This window comes from Mesocricetus auratus, unplaced genomic scaffold, assembly GCF_017639785.1.
Source record: "Mesocricetus auratus isolate SY011 unplaced genomic scaffold, BCM_Maur_2.0 Super-Scaffold_100004, whole genome shotgun sequence".
Taxonomy (NCBI): Eukaryota; Metazoa; Chordata; class Mammalia; order Rodentia; family Cricetidae; genus Mesocricetus; species Mesocricetus auratus.
The window spans coordinates 61,165,626-61,181,071 of record NW_024429189.1 but is presented as its reverse complement, the minus strand read 5'-3'; the positions used below and the strand labels follow the sequence as shown (position 1 = coordinate 61,181,071).

Below are 15,446 nucleotides of genomic sequence, written 5' to 3'. Positions count from 1 at the left end.
GCATCAATTAATAACCAAGCCCCACATAAGTGCTCACAGGTCATTTTGATCTAGGCAATTCCTCCAATGGAGCTTTCCTTTCAGATGACTCTAGGCTGTGTCAAGGTGACAGTGCTAATTAGGACAGATGTCCAAACTTCATTCCAATCCATTTCTCCCTTTATACTCTGACACATCGTCTTTAAGTTGTTTGAGGTAGACTCACAGGAAGGCCATGGTGCCTGAGGTCAGCCCACCTTTCATCCAGTCAGGGGTGGTATTCAGGGCTCCTGCACATAGAACTTGGAGGGTGCAGTCTGGGGAGCCAGGTGGGACCAGCTGGTGTGAAGTGACCTCAGAGAAGTTTTCAAATACATTGGTATTTCAAATACATCTGGTAGGTGGGTTACAGCAAATCAGAGGTGGAAGATCTCTGTCATAGGCTTCTGATGCTATCTGATGACATTCTTAGTGTTTGGGTTAGTAGAAGTTAGTGTTTATGTGCTCCAAAGAGATTTCCCTAGAAGTCACAAGGATGTTAGATCACCCACAAAGTGTGCAGTAAATGGCTATTTAGAGGACTAAAGACAACGAAGTAATTTGCTCTCAACTGTAGCATTCCAGCTTTCCACAACCACAGTTCTCATCCCTTAATTATATATGGAGGCACTTCAACTTGGTGTGGCTTTTTTTCTGGAAACTTCAGCTCATGGGAAGAAGGGCACAGTGTGTGTGTGTGTGTGTGTGTGTGTGTGTGTGTACCCTGGACTTTCTCAGGATGGAGGGAACATCTACGATTTCTCCTACTCTTTCCTCCCTTGCTTGGGCCTGGAGGACCTTTCTGACCTACCTGTTCTGGGCTTCCGCTGACTGCCCCTCTCCTTGCAGATCCTGGGTGCCGTGATCCTGGGCTTTGGGGTGTGGATCATCGCAGACAAGAGCAGCTTCGTTTCTGTCCTGCGTAAGGCACCCCCTACACCACAGACAGCCTGCCCTTGAGGGGAGGGACATATGGGTTCAGCAGCCCTCAGAGACATGGCCAGTTCCTGTGACTGACTACTGCACAGGGGCCCCTTGCCAGGGTTCTAGGACAAATTACTGCTCACAGACAAAGCCACCATTGTCTGTAGATCCATGGGTGACTGGGCTGGGGGTGGAAGAACTCATTCTCTTCACCCTCAGAAAAGCCTCTCACATCCCCTGTCCCTGTGTTTGACTGCACAGTGAAAGTAGGTTGCTGTTGATTTCCACTTCAGAGGGCCATAGGAAAGAGCCAGTAATGGCAGACAGTCAGGTGCATGTAGGGTCCTAATCCCAATCGCCCCGTTCTGTTCTCACTGGAAGAATGACTGACGTTCACACAGCTCCTGATGGTGATTTGCAAGCAAGACCCAACCCCACGAGCTCTGGTCCTGAATATAGCCCAGAGTGGGGTGAGCTTCCATGCAAGGCCCCTTCTGTTCTTCAGAAGGAGAGGTGACCATGGGTTGGCCTAGGACTCAGTGCCTAACCTCCTCGCCTCCTCCCTTGGGAGGCCCTTATGACTGGCTGTGTTGGCGGTTCCCAGTTCTGGGTGGGGAGGGGTGGAGCATGCCAGGAGCATTCCGTGCCAGCCATTCCCCAGTGATTGGCAGGCCCTGGCCCTCTTCTCTTTCAGCAGCTGTCCCAAGCAGCTGGATCAGACTCTGGCCAATCTGACAGCTGTTTGATTTAAGTGAGACAGAACCTGGCTGGGACATGAGAGGAGGGTCTACACCTGTTGCACAGGTTCCCAGGGCCAGGTCTTACTCCAGGAGTAGAAAGCAGGGATGATCCTGCCGTGAGCTCAGTGCCTGGGTTAGGGTTGGGTGGGGTTTCTGTGCATACCCCTACACTCCAGTGCCCACCTACAGGGACAAGCTCTCCCCTAGACCTGGTTTGGTTTAATGGGTCCAGACCACACCCAGCAGGCACTGCGCCAGGGCTCAAAGTCTGCAGGCCACCTCATTCCTGCCTGCATCCTGCCCTGTGTGATCAAGCCTTAAAGGCCTCTGACCCTCCACAGCTCTGTAAATTCCAGGCCCAGATCACACCCATCACACACCCACCTACTGCTGTTCTGTGTTTACAACAACTTCAAGGGGCTGGAGTGCAGCCGGGACCCAGAAACACTGATCTGTGAGGCTGGGACAGGCAGACTGCTGTACTGTCTAGGCCAGTGTGGACTACAGGGTGAAAACATATTTCAAAAAACAAAACAAAACAAAAATCAAGGTCAAAATACAAAGAAAAGAAACCCTGATCTAGGAGCCCAGGCATTTGGAGAAACTGAGGCTGATGGAGGCTTTGCTTACAAGGGAGTATCCAAATGGGACCTAGGGCTCCTGACTTGCTGTATGACATGGCTGTTACTTACCTAGTCGTACCCTTGCTCCATGTCCCTGGTACTGGTCTCCACTCTCCCCATGGTCTGCTTAGGCACAAGAAGGAGGGGGTACTATGCCTGAGGGCACACAGACAGAAGGGGAGGGGGTGGGGATAGCAGTGGGTACCTGGCCCTTGCACCATGTGACTGCCTTGTCCCTCAAGGTGGGATCTTCAGAAGAGAAAGCAGGCAGGCAGGCAGGGTTAAGAGGGAACCCTGGATCTGGGAGTGGGGGCGGGGGTCAGTCATCACAGTTCTGCTGACTACCAGCTGTGTGGTCCTCGGCAAGTTACTTTATCTCTCTGTACTGCTTCATCCACAAAACAGGAATGACAGCAGTATATCTCGAGAGACTGTGAGGGTTAGAGTCTCATTCTAAAGCAGGGCATGGAGATTGCACACCTGCAGTCTCAGCACTTGGGAGCTAAAGGCAGGAGGACCAGAAGTTCAAGACTGTCCTCTGCTACAGAGAAAGTTTGAGGCCAGCCTGAGTTCCATGAGACCCCGTCTGAAACAAGCCTACCAGAAAGATCTGTCATTTCTATGTGAAGACTTTAGAACCACTTTGAGTGGGTTGTGTACTACAGTTTAGTCCTTATGACCATGAGACACTGCACAAAGTCCCATGTTCCAGAGGAGGAAGGAGGAAGTAAGTGCTCTGCCACAGGTCCTGGCGTACTGGCAGAGACTGGTCACCTGAATGGGTGTCCAGTCCCTTCAGTTTGTATGGCCTGCTGTCTACCTTCCTGGTCCCCTGCTGGCTGAGTCAGATAGACTCTCCTGCTGTACACAGGGCAGGGGCCACCCTGGGGATAGGTACTTGTCAGTTGCCAAGCCAGCCAGGCTGCTCAGATTCAGGAAGACAGAAACTAAGTGGGGACAGCAGGTCTTGGGGTCTCACAGGGTCAGCTCCATGTACCTCAGCTTTCCTGAGCCTCAGGAAAGCTTCTAGAGAGACCTGGGTGTGAATTCTACCTCCCCAGACAGTGCTGTGTATGCAAAGGGCTTTAGTCCAAGGACCTTGCTCAGGGTTGGTGCATGGCACCCTTTTTGTCCCAGCCAGCCTGTCTACTGGGACCCAGACTGGGGACCTGCTAGCCTCTCCCAATCTCTGTGACCCCCCCCCCAGAGTGTGAGGCCAGTGTGAGAAGCTTGACTCCAGAAATTCTCACGTGCCCCAGGGGACTTTCCCAAGTGTCTTGGGGCTTTGAGTGGAACTGGAAAGGAGTTGACTCCAGGATCATGGCAGCGAGGAGGGTGGGTCTGGGTTTTCCTGAGCTCTGGAACATTACATAAGATCATAGTGCCTCCTCTACACCCCAACCCCTGGCTCTGCTCCATCCTACCCACAGCCAGCATCTTGTGAGCAAGCAGTAAGAATGACCAAGTAGGTCTCTGTCACCCTTGCTGGAGGGCCTGAGTTGGCCCTGGCTGTGCCTCACCCCTAGAGGACCACATGAAGGATTCCTTCTCCCTCCAGCAGACCTTGGCCCTGTGTGAATCTGGGTCTCATGCTGGCATGCCAGCTCTCAGAGACAGAATGATCAGTTTAAGCCTAGGCTGTAGCAAGACCTTGTTTCAAACAGAAACAAAGCAAACAAACAAAAACAATCCCCATTGTGCTGAGCATGGTGGCCCCCCCAATTGCCGCAGAGGCAGACTACACTCCATCTGTGAGTTGGAGTCCAACCTGGTCTATATGGTGAGTTCCAAGATAGTCAAGGCTACGCAGAGAGATTCCATCTCAAAAGAAACAAAAGAAAACACAAAGAGTCTCCCTGTTACTTCTGCCCTCCATCTTCTGACCACAGACCCCACCTTCCCTTATGAGGTCCGCCCAGCTCCCCAGTGCCATTCCCTGGCGGGTCCCCATTTCCCACAGCGGCTCAGCCTTCCCAGACATGCTGAATTTCCTGCTTTCCTCTCTGCACCTGCTTTGGTTTCTGCTACCTACAAAGCACAGTAGACCCCTGTACCAGCTGGCATCTTCCCACCCTCAAACCTGTCCCTGCACCGTGGTCCTGGCCAGCCTGGGCATCTGTGGGTCTTCAGGGTCCTCAGCAGAGCCTCTGTGGTGTCTGCCTCCTGACCTACATGCTCCTCCAAATGGCAGACCTCCCAGGAAATGCCCCTCAGCCCCACCCTTCTGCTTTCAGAGTCTTGGGGTTCAGGGGAAACCAGGTGTGATGTGTAGAGAACAATAAGGAGGAAAAATGACCTTTGACTGGGTGGGTGTGGAGTGCAGTTGTACCCAGGACCAGGATCCGGTGGAAACATGGCTGCCCCCACCCCAGCTCCTGAGAGTCCTGGACTCAGGTTGCCTTTACCCTGTGGCTCATGGCTCACTGGGTGATGCCCTTCTCCTTCAGAAACTTCGTCCAGCTCGCTGCAGGTCGGGGCCTATGTCTTCATCAGTGTGGGTGCCATCACCATGCTCATGGGGCTCATGGGTTGTATCGGTGCTGTCAACGAGGTCCGCTGCCTGCTGGGGCTGGTGAGTCAGGGTCCTGAGCCTGCAGGGGTGGGATCTCCAGGTGGGGAGTCCTTCCTGGGATAGGGCTAGGCATCCCTGGGCCCAAGCTAACTCTGTACCTTTGTCCCTAGTACTTCGTCTTCCTTCTGCTCATCCTGATCGCACAGGTGACTGTAGGGGTCCTCTTCTACTTCAATGCTGGCAAGGTGAGTGAGCATTGCGTTTTGTCACTAACGCACTTTAGCCTGTTTCAAACACTATCGCTCTGCCACAGATGAGGCCAGGGAGAGGTCTGTTAATGCAGACAGTAAATGTTTAGCGTTCAGAATGCAAAGTCAGACTCACTGTGGCTTAAGCTGGAGCACATTGTGTGCTGCTGACTTCCTCAAAAGTCTGGTTTACAAGTTCAGAGGCTGGTCACTGGAAGAATGTTCTGGAGCATGAAACCTCATGGTCACAAAGGTGGCTGCCACAGCTCCAGGCTCAGCATTTGCCTGCTGTGGCCAGAAGAAGAGAGGGCAATGGTAGCCAGGACTTTCCTCAGACGGCTTCTCTGCGCTGGATTGCAAAGGCACCTGAGAAAGTGTGAAGCTTTCAGACTGGCTGTGGGGAATTGTGACCGCCCAGTGCTCAGGTCTGGGTACATGCTGTGTGTACTGGCACTGTCTAGAAGCTTCCATGTTTCCAAGTGGGGAAACATGCATTTTATTGAGACAGGGTCTCACTATGCAGACCAGCCTGGCCCAGAACTCAGAGATCCAATTGCCTCTGCATCCTGAGGGCTGGTATTAAAGACATGTTCCACTATGTCTGGAGAAGTGGATGCTGAGGGAAAACACTGGTCACAGTCACCTGGGCCCCAGCACCCCTGTTGCTGGATCCACACAGGGTCAGTGCTGACCTTGTTTTATCCATGCTGTCACTAGTCTCCAGCCAGGTGACTTGAGGCAGGACCATACAATGGCCTCTCTCCTGCCAGTGAGAAACCAGAGAGGCCCAGGCTCTCTGACTCCCTTAAGAGGCCCCACTGGGCCCCATGAACGTCAGGGACTCCCTCTCCTCCTGCCACGCAGCCCGGGGTGGGGTCAAGGCTTTCCTGTGTGGACGTAGGTCCCTCTTGGAAGCTGAGAACATTGGTCCAACATTCAGCTTTGCAGAACCAAAAAGGAGCTGGGTGCTGTGCTGTATGTACACAGTTTGTTATTTAGCCAATTTTTAAAACCATGCAGGAGATCAGAGAGGGGAAAAATGTCATTTTCAGATGCAGGAGCTGAAGCACAGAGAGGTAAAACAATTTACCCATGTTCACATAGCTAGTGAGCAGCAGAAGCAGGATGCAAATCCAAGATTCAGAGGTCATGCTGATAAAATATTGACCACAGTGGTTCTTTACCTCAGTTCACTTTGGTTTATAACCCACCCCAGCCTGTTCACCAGGTGAGCTGGGCATAGGGCTCCTAGCATGGGCATAGAGCTCCCAGCATGGGCATAGAGCTCCCAGCATGGGCATAGAGCTCCCAGCATGGGCATAGAGCTCCCATCATAGTCACAGGGCTCCCAGCATGGGCATAGGGTTTCCAGCATGGGCATAGAGCTCCCAGCATGGGCATAGAGCTCCCATCATAGTCACAGGGCTCCCAGCATGGGCATAGGGTTTCCAGCATGGGCATAGAGCTCCCATCATAGTCACAGGGCTCCCAGCATGGGCATAGGGCAGCTGCAATCAAAATGAGAGAGAAGAGAGCCTGCACGAAGGGCAGAGCTGCTGTTTCTGAACTAGGGCAGCTGAGGGCTGACCTGAGCCTCCAGGTGGCAAAGGCAAAAGAGGAAACGGTGCAGTTACTAGATGAAAGGAAGCTCATTTGGATGTCAGGCAGGAAGCTAGTGGTTAGAGGGAGGGAAACTCCTTACCCATCGGGGTGTAGGGTCAGGTACTCATTTCTCCCTTGTGTGGCTTTTCTGGGACCCAGTCAGTCAGGGTACATTGCAGCGCAGCTAGATAGGAAGCTGGTGGCCTCTGCCGGGGGTCTGGGCCACGCTCACCCTAGTAGAGCTGCTGTCTCATGGTGATGACAGCAATACCCTCTGGGTGGGCATCAACCCCATGTCAGGGGCCAAGTTTGAACATAACATGTTTTAGATCTGCAAACATTTCCCATCCAAGAAACAGAGTTTCACAAGTGCCAAGGTGACTTTGGCCATAGTCACACACACTTCAGCCGCATCAGAGTGACTTCCCTGGGGTCCTTCTGCCTGCTGACTCCCGTCTGTGGTAGAAGCCCAGGAACCTGCCTCCGAGTGCCTGCAGTCCTGGATCAGGGCTGGTTCGAGAGTCAAGCCTTTGAGAGCTGTGTGTCCCGCAGCTCTTCATCCCCGGCTCCCACCTCACCCCTTCCTGTACAGAACGGGATCCCTGGTCTGGGTGAGATTCTGTCCCTGCACCCCTGAGTTGGAAGGAACATTGTAAATCACAGCAGGAGACTAAACATCCCTCAGTGATGTTTATTCCTGCAGACAGGCACAGCTGGGGAGGTGGGGTAGGGTTTCTCAGGGCAGAGGAAGAGGCCTTCTAGAAGATGGGCTGGCCTCTCTGTCCTCAGGGGCCTATCAGAACCTGGTTCTAAGACCCCAGGCGGGAAGTCCCCCAGCCTCGTTCTACCTCAGCTTCCTCTTCTGTGGAGTGATGCCTCAGGCCACTCTCCCTTGGGTGTGTCTCTGTCAAGAATGTCCTCTGAGACCGCAGCTGTAGCCACTCAGTGGCAGTATGGTCCAGGAGCAGACCAGGTCCCCTGTGCCCAATAGCTGGTGTCCCTGAGGAAGTCAGTGGGTACAATTGTGCTAATGCCCCAGACCCTTGTGGCCTGTGACATGTCACCAACCCTTTCTGGTTGTTCTGAGACTGGGTTTCATATACTCCATGCTGGCTTTGGAGTTACTTTGTCACTTTGAATGTGTGATACTTCTCCCTGCCACTCCTAAGTGCTGGCAGTACAGCCACACCCCTCTTTCACCCCTCTCCACCCCCCAGTGTTATTAAGTCGGGGGATGAGATCCAGGGCTTTGTGCCTGTCAGGAAAGCGCTTAGCCACCAAGCCACCCACACCCCAGGCTTCCCAGCCCCTCTGTAAGATCTGAATGCCCTTAGGCTTCCTTCCTGTGCAGTGTGGACAGTGGTAAGGTAGAGGTTCACAGTTCAGGGCCCTTGGCTGGCCAGTGGATGTCATGGCATCACTGGCTTGAGACTTCACTAGGCCTGGTGAGGGTTCATAGATAGCAGCTGCACCCACTAATGTCAGGATAGGCCAAGCTGAGTGAACAAGACGCGGGGTGAAGTCACAGGGACTTAGGGGTCAGTCGTCATCCATTGGCTGTTGACTGCTGTGTATTCACCCAACCAGTGTTGGGAACAGGACTCAGGCCTGCTCCTTGGCAAGCTCTGATTCTGATTGCTGTGTGACTTCGGTGGTTACACACACCCTCTGAGCTGTCTAGATGTCTAGGATGGGGATTCTGCTGGTCCTCCCTAGGGCAGTAGAGAGTGAGAGGGTCACGGAAGAATGAGGTCTTCCTGTTTCCATGGGCTAGGCTGGTTTGGTTGCAAAATGTCAGCCACGTGATAGCTTCCCGTTAACATGTACAGAGGTGTCAAGAGCCTGACTTGGGTTGGAGTGCAGGGCCTGGAGCGAGAACTGCAGGAGGAAAGGTTCATGTGGGGGTAGGGTGGGGCCAGATTGTTCCAGAGAGGGTGTTAGGCAAGCTGGATCCCTCCCAGCTCCAGGAAGCTGAAGTCACGAGTGTGCTCCAGGCTGGGTGGGAGGTGGTAGGCCAGGTCTGCAGAGACAAAACCTTCTCTGTGAACAGATTTCTCTTGCAGATAGTGTTCCAGTCACAGGACAGGTGGCCTTTTCTTCCCTGCTGCGAAGGGAGAAGGCAGCTGGCTGTTGGTTGCCCAGGGTCACAGAGACGCGGGTGGAGTCTCTCAAGTGGGCCATGAGCCCTGGAGTCTGACTGCGAGGGACCCAGGCTTTCTGTCAGCTTACGGTGACTGGGGGGCATGGCACACTCCTATAGACTGTGTGGATTGCACTCAGGTGGTCGTTAGAAGTGAATATCCCGTCTCGTGGCCCAAGTGGAGCGCCTCATTCCTGGAGTCTTCGGTGGGCCCCTAGGAGCAGTGCTGGGCTGCTCTGACACGTTAGAGGAGACTGTGCCGTCTCCCACAGAACCTGAGTAGTGGCCACGGGAAGGAGGGCACAGGACACCAGTGATCTTTGGCCCAGGAAAGGACTTAATTGGTCCTGTGTAGTCAAAGCTAGGACTTAAGGGGACCAATGCCAGTGAGACAGTAGGAGACTAATAAAGTTTGGTGAGCTGCTCGCATTGAGACACCCAACTTGTGGCATGCTTTTATGTGGAACTACACTGTTCATGACAGGAAGCATCTGAGCAGAGGGCAGGCAGGCAGGCAGGCAGGGAGGCGTGGGGAGGAGTCTTAAGTTGGGTGCTGTGTTGCACTTGAAGCCCTCTGCCATGTGGACTTAGAAGCAGCATTCTGCCTGGAAAAGTTACAGTGCAGCCTTGGTGAGCTTGGGTGTGGGGGAATCATGGTGGGGGTGTTCAGGTGGAGACCCCTGGGATCATGTAGCGGCACAGATCTGGGATACAGAGTCTTCTGAAGGCTGCCTATGTGACCCAGGAGGCTTGGGAGGGGGTCTCATTAGGAGGAACAATTTGACAAGTTGGGAAGGATGATGAGGTTGATACCATCTCAGGGATTGACCAAGAAGACAAGAGACCCTTAATCAGCTGTGAATCTCATCTCCAAAGCTGTGACAGCACTCAGCCCCTCCCTACTGCTGACTCCCTCCTCCCCCTGAGATGGCTTGTCCCCCAGGGAGCCTCTCAACACACTCCACTAACACAAGGGGCCCACATAACATGTCTGTACAGTACCAGGTGACAGCCTGGGTCTCCAAACACAGCTGTGTCAGCCACATCCTGTACTACAGGATGCTGAGTGATTTCCATGGAAATCACCCACCCTGGTGGAAATCACCTAGGGCCTCTATCACCTTCTGGTATCTGTGACAGATATGGAGGAGCTAGGGAAGTCCAGCTGCCATGGCAACCATACTGGGAAAATACAGAGCCCCGTGACCACAAAAGGGGGACCCACTACAAGGGGCGGCTGTGGAAGTGGTTGGGAGGCAGGCTTTCAAGGCCTGGGGATTGTCTGCTTACCAGGATCTAGAAGTGAAGCCCGGATGGTCAGGCCATTCAGACCCGAGATCTACAGGCAGACAGCCCAGCTGTGGGGGTACACAAACCACAGGAGCTTCTCTGGCACCAGTTAAAACTCTTCTGACGGGCATGGGGTTGAATGCAGACGCAACTTTGTGGATGGCTGGAGATCTAGTTTCAGGGAGAGGACATGCCCACATCCAAACCAGTTCTTGCCCATGATAATGTGACCTGGCTAAGTCCACACACCTCTCTGAGCCTGTGGTGAGAGACCAGGGATGGTTCCTGGGCCACAGGCCTGGGGGGAGGGTCAGGAGAAATCTCAGTAAGTATGTTCTGTAAGTCAGTCACTGTTAGTTGTGGATTTGCAAACTGTAGAATTCTATGATACTTTTTCTTGGCTTTCTCTTTCTCTCCCTGTTGTTTGTTTGTCTTTTGAGTCAGGTTCTCATGTAGTCTAGGCTGGTCTCAAAGTAGCTACATAGCCAAAGATGACCTTGAACTTCTCACCCTCCTTCTTCCATCTGCTGAGTTCTGGAGTGCTGGGATCGCAGGTGTGTGCCACCATGCCCAGTTTAGGCTGCAGATTGACCTAGGCAAGTTCTATACTAACTGAGCCACATCCCCAGCCCATGAGGCCTTCTGAAGGTCATGCTGGGAGCTCTGCAGGGAGGGAGGGAGAGCACTGCACCGGTTCCTTGGGTTGAGGAGGAAAGCAGCTTGCAGACCAGCAGCTGGCCGGGCTGCAGCAGGTGGGCATCCTGGGTGCTGCACCCGAGTCTCCCTTGGGAGGCCGGGGGAAGACTACACTAAATGCTGATATCAGGAAGAGGGGCAAGTGTGTGGCCTTCGTCTGCACGGTGATCTCTGGGCCCCACACAGGTGAGCAGGTAGGGGTGACCAGCTTGCCCATACTGTGTCAGGGAAGGCAGCAGGAACTGCTAGGTGGTTCTTGAGACCATGTCCCCACCCTTGCGGGTCTCACCCCGCCCTGGAGCTAGCTAGATCCTTTGCAGTTAGCACTAGAGCAAGGTGAGACCCAATCGGTCTCCCTCTGCACAGCTGGCTGTTTGTGAGATGCTGTGAGAACACAGCCTGTGCCCCCTGCCTCTCACTAGGAAACATGGATACCCCGCTGAGCAGCACTAAACAGGATATGGACAGGGAGGGCAACCAGGAAGGGCCAGGCAGCTCTGTACCCACCCCTCTAACAGATGGGAGGACCTCAGCCTCGAGTGGCCCTGCTGGCTGTAGGGGAGAATGGTTTGCACAAGTCCCTGCAGTCTTAGGACTTTCTGGAGAAACTGCAGCCCGCTCTACAAAAGCAAGAGTAGGACATGCTCAGCCTGCTATTTTTACTTCCCCTAGGAGATGAGCCTGATGGCCAGCCTCTGTGAAGAGCCACCATGGGAAAAGTGTGTTTATCATCTACATCCATACACCTAGCTTTGCTCCCGCTGCTGGGGACCCTAGCCAGCACCCAGAGCCAGCCCATACCCCACAGCATAGGAAAGAGAACTAAGCCCAAAGAGATAAGCTTGAGGTGCTAACACTTAACCCTGCAGGACAAGTGGGTCAGGGGAGGGTGACAGAGGGACAGAGGAAACACTGCATTCTGTAGAGCACCCCAAGGTCTTTCTGAGGAGAAGAAGTTTGCTGGGAGCTAGCTGTGTCCTTGTACAGGGAACAGCATTCTGGGCAGAGGGAACGGCTCAAAGATAGCAAGAGGCCTTGTGTAATGGAGCAGAGCATGACAGAGCAGGAAACCAGGGCCTGGGAGACCTGTGCAAATGGTGTGGGACCCTGTAAGTCACTGACATATTTCCTGAAAGTTGTGGGAGGCCACAGGAGGCTTCAGCATGCATGGGAAAGATGAATGGTTAAGGGACAGACCGCAGGCTCATAGGTAAGGGCAGCACTGGCCAAATGGGCACCAGAAATTACCAGGAAGGAGGCTGAAAGGCTCTGGAGCCATGAGCGTGACCTGGGATTGCTGTGGTGGAGGAGGTGGTGTGTGTCAGCTTGACCAGCTGTGACACTTGGTTCAAGGCCAGCCCTGACCCTCACATCCCTCTACAGCTGAAGCAGGAGGTGGGCAGCATGGTGATGGACATCATGAAGAACTACAAGGTCAATGCCAGCAGCAGCCATGAGGAGAGCCTGCAGGAGGCTTGGGACTATGTGCAGGCGCAGGTGAGGAGGGCTGGTGGTGACGCACGGCTGCACATCTGCAGTCTGATGTCCGCACAGTCAGGCGCGTGCTTGTGTTGCCCCGGGAAATGGGACACGAGCGCTCCTGGCCCCCAAGTACAGCCTCGGGGACAGCCCCTGGGCCTACAGGGCTGACTCTTGTTTGTTAGCTCTGGAAAGGTGTCACAGAATAAGCAGGGCCTGCCTTTGTCCGCTCTGTGGGACAGATCCCGTGGCACCCACGCTCAGAGTCTCCAGCCTTTCTGTCAGAATTCCTGACAGCTGCGGCAGGGCAGGGCTGAGGGAGGAGGGAGGCAGCCTCTGCTCATGCCTGTAGCGCCCCCTTCTGGCTGCTGCAGACCTGAGCTTGGGTGTACTAGATGGCCCAGAGGATGTCAAAACGGATACCATTCCCTCTCATTTGGTCCCCGAAGGAACCCATAGATAGCACCTTGAGCTTCCATCCCAGAGAGGCTTTCTGCCCCCTGCACGAGAGCATTTTGTCCTTTAGAACAGCACAATTGATCTTGTCTCCTTTTTCACCTTGGCAACCAGGAAGCTCAGCGCTAGATCTCAGCCTTGACTGTCATTGGGCAATCTGGACCCATTCGTGTACGTTGTCTGCCTCACCCTGTAGGGACCTTAGTTCCTGTTCTTCATTTGTGAGAACCTCAGCTCAGCTCGAAGTGACAGAACTGGGGTTTGAACCCAGTCCCAGACCCCCACGCTCAGCCTTTGTCACCAGCTAACCTCATATCCCACAAGCCTGTGCCGGCCAGTCTTACCCTTGAGCTCACCTCCTCCAGTCCGCATGCGTGTGCTAACTGCTTCCCATTTGGGCTCTCTGCTGTGTTTGTAGTTTGTGTTACTTCTCAAAAGCCTCTTGAAGTCCCTCCTGATGCAGGACACCCCAGGGGGTGCAGAAGCGGCCAGTCTGAGTCTCACTGGAGGTGGGCTGCTCCAGCTGGCTCGGTGGTGGATCACAGCCTGTCTCCACTCTGCACAGGTAAAATGCTGTGGCTGGGCCAGCTTCTACAACTGGACAGACAACTCAGAGCTCATGAACGCCACGGGGAGCACTTACCCCTGCTCCTGCGAGAAGACGGGAGAAGAGGACAACCAGCACATCGTGAAGAAGGGGTTCTGCCAGGTCTCCAACTCTACCTTGGGCACAAACCGCCCGGAAGAGTGGCCAGTGTACCCGGAGGTGTGTCAGGGTGGGGCTGGCAGCCGGGAGCAGACCCCCCCACCCTGAGAGCGCAAGTGTTCCAGCCGCTAGGCTTTCCTGGGCTGTCACTCGGGTCTCATCATGAGCCGGGGCCCGGGCAGTCTCCCTGCTGCAGTGCGTGGTGGCTGATATGGAGTCTTCCCACAGGGCTGTATGAAGAAGGTGCAGCTGTGGTTAGAGGAGAACCTCGGCATCCTCCTGGGCGTGTGTGTCGGTGTTGCTGTCATTGAGGTCTGTCCCTCCCCCAGCCTCCCCTGAGCTTTGTTTGTTTGAGACAAGGTTTCTCTCTGTGGCTTTGGAGCCTGTCCTGGCACTCACTCTATAGACCAGGCTGACCTTTAACTCACAGAAATCCCCTTGCCTCTGCCTTCCGAGTGCTGGGGTTAAATGTGACCACCACCACTGCCTGGCTTAAAATGTGTAGCCCAGCTGGCCTCGAATTGGTGATCCTCTTGCTTCTGCCTCCTTCAGTAAATCCTACCAGCAGGCGCTATCACAACGGGACCCCTGGGCTTTGATTAAAATAGTCCTCTCCCCTATTGTCTCTGCGCTGATACCCATGGGGTGAGTGGTCCATGGGCTTCCAGAGGTGCCCTGGCCTCAGTCCATCCAGCTGTGTGACATCAGCCAGGGCACTGCCCTTCTCTGGGCCTCCTTCAGCAGCCTGCCTGCCTCAGGTGGCTGTGCCTGGAGCCGTGTTGAGCTGGGTGGTAGGGTTCTGGGACCTGGGTCAGCCATCCTGACTTTCACCTGTCTTTTACAGCTGCTGGGGTTGCTCCTGTCCATCTGTTTGTGCCGGCACATTCATTCTGAAGACTACAGCAAGGTCCCCAAGTACTGAGCTGCTGACGTCCCCTCTGTCCCGTGTCTCTCCACTCGCAGCATCCTAGGGGCCGCTCTGGCTCCTCCCCCATGGCCTGTGTCATCCACCACTGAGGGCTCTGGCCCATCCTGAGCAGGACCTATCAGGGGCTTTCAGGGCCTGGACCCTTCTCCCTGCCTCTCTGCCAGTATGGAGCCCCGGCTGTCCTGTGGCTTGCTGTCCAGGGGCCCCTTAACAGCTTGAAATGGCTCCCAGCGTTACTGTACAGGATGGCTGGGTCCCCACCCTGAAGTCATATTATATTGTACTAAATACCGGGGAGGGTGGATATAGCACCCGTGGCTGCCCACGGACAGGCCACAGGAAAGGTTAGTGCCCCCTGCCCCTGTGATAATGACACTTTCTTTGTGGGTTTTTCATGTTTCCGTGGGAGACAGAGAGTAAACAGTCTTTCACACCTGACAGTCCCCTCACCCCAACAGCACAGCTCAGCAGGGGTTTGGGGACTGCCCCAGGCAGCCTCTAATGAGCTCTTGATGAGGGACCCAACTGCTTAGGGACATGGGTCCCTCAGGTCTGGCACAGGACCCTGGGTTGTCTGTGCACCAGAGAAGGATGAGCTGGGCTGATTTTTTGGGAAGCTCTCCCTGTCCCCTGGGCTAAGGGTGGGTGGTTGAGGCTGTGCCTTGCAGGGTGGGGGAGGGGCTCCATGTGCTCAGCTCTGATATCAACTATTAAAGGAGGGTTTGTAACAATACAGCCTGAGGAGGCGTGTCCTAAATTATGGGGTGGAGAGGACATGGGGATGACTGGAGGGAGCCATGGAGATGACCCTGAAGGCCTGATGTGGGGTTCTTGTGTTCCAATTCATCTTCACTGGTCCTTCATCCTCAGAAATCCGGGCACATGTGCTGTAGAGAGCCAGGAAGCCACAGTATGGCATACGGCCTCTTTCTGGAGCATCGGGTTTCAATTAACACTCACAGAAGGAGACTTTTTCATAATAAGTAAAGCAAGTAGGATGTGTGACTCGAGGCGTTTGAAATGAACTGTCCCTCACAACCCCAGCATACTCAGCCTGGACACACACACACACACACACACACAC

General features: G+C 54.3%; 1 protein-coding gene across 2 annotated transcripts in view; it reads left to right on the top strand.

Annotated features, from left to right (window-relative positions):
* The window catches only part of Cd82 (CD82 molecule), a 50,992-nt gene extending 35,897 nt beyond the window's left edge, over positions 1 to 15,095 (top strand). For both annotated transcript variants that reach the window (XM_005064889.4, XM_040745900.1), the window contains exons 4-10: positions 868 to 940; positions 4,753 to 4,877; positions 4,988 to 5,062; positions 12,177 to 12,290; positions 13,294 to 13,494; positions 13,663 to 13,746; positions 14,279 to 15,095. In XM_005064889.4, coding sequence (XP_005064946.1) covers positions 868 to 940; positions 4,753 to 4,877; positions 4,988 to 5,062; positions 12,177 to 12,290; positions 13,294 to 13,494; positions 13,663 to 13,746; positions 14,279 to 14,356 — 750 coding nt within the window. In that variant the 3' untranslated portion in view covers positions 14,357 to 15,095. The remainder of the gene's footprint in view (positions 1 to 867; positions 941 to 4,752; positions 4,878 to 4,987; positions 5,063 to 12,176; positions 12,291 to 13,293; positions 13,495 to 13,662; positions 13,747 to 14,278) is intronic.
* Positions 15,096 to 15,446: the final 351 nt, after the last annotated feature.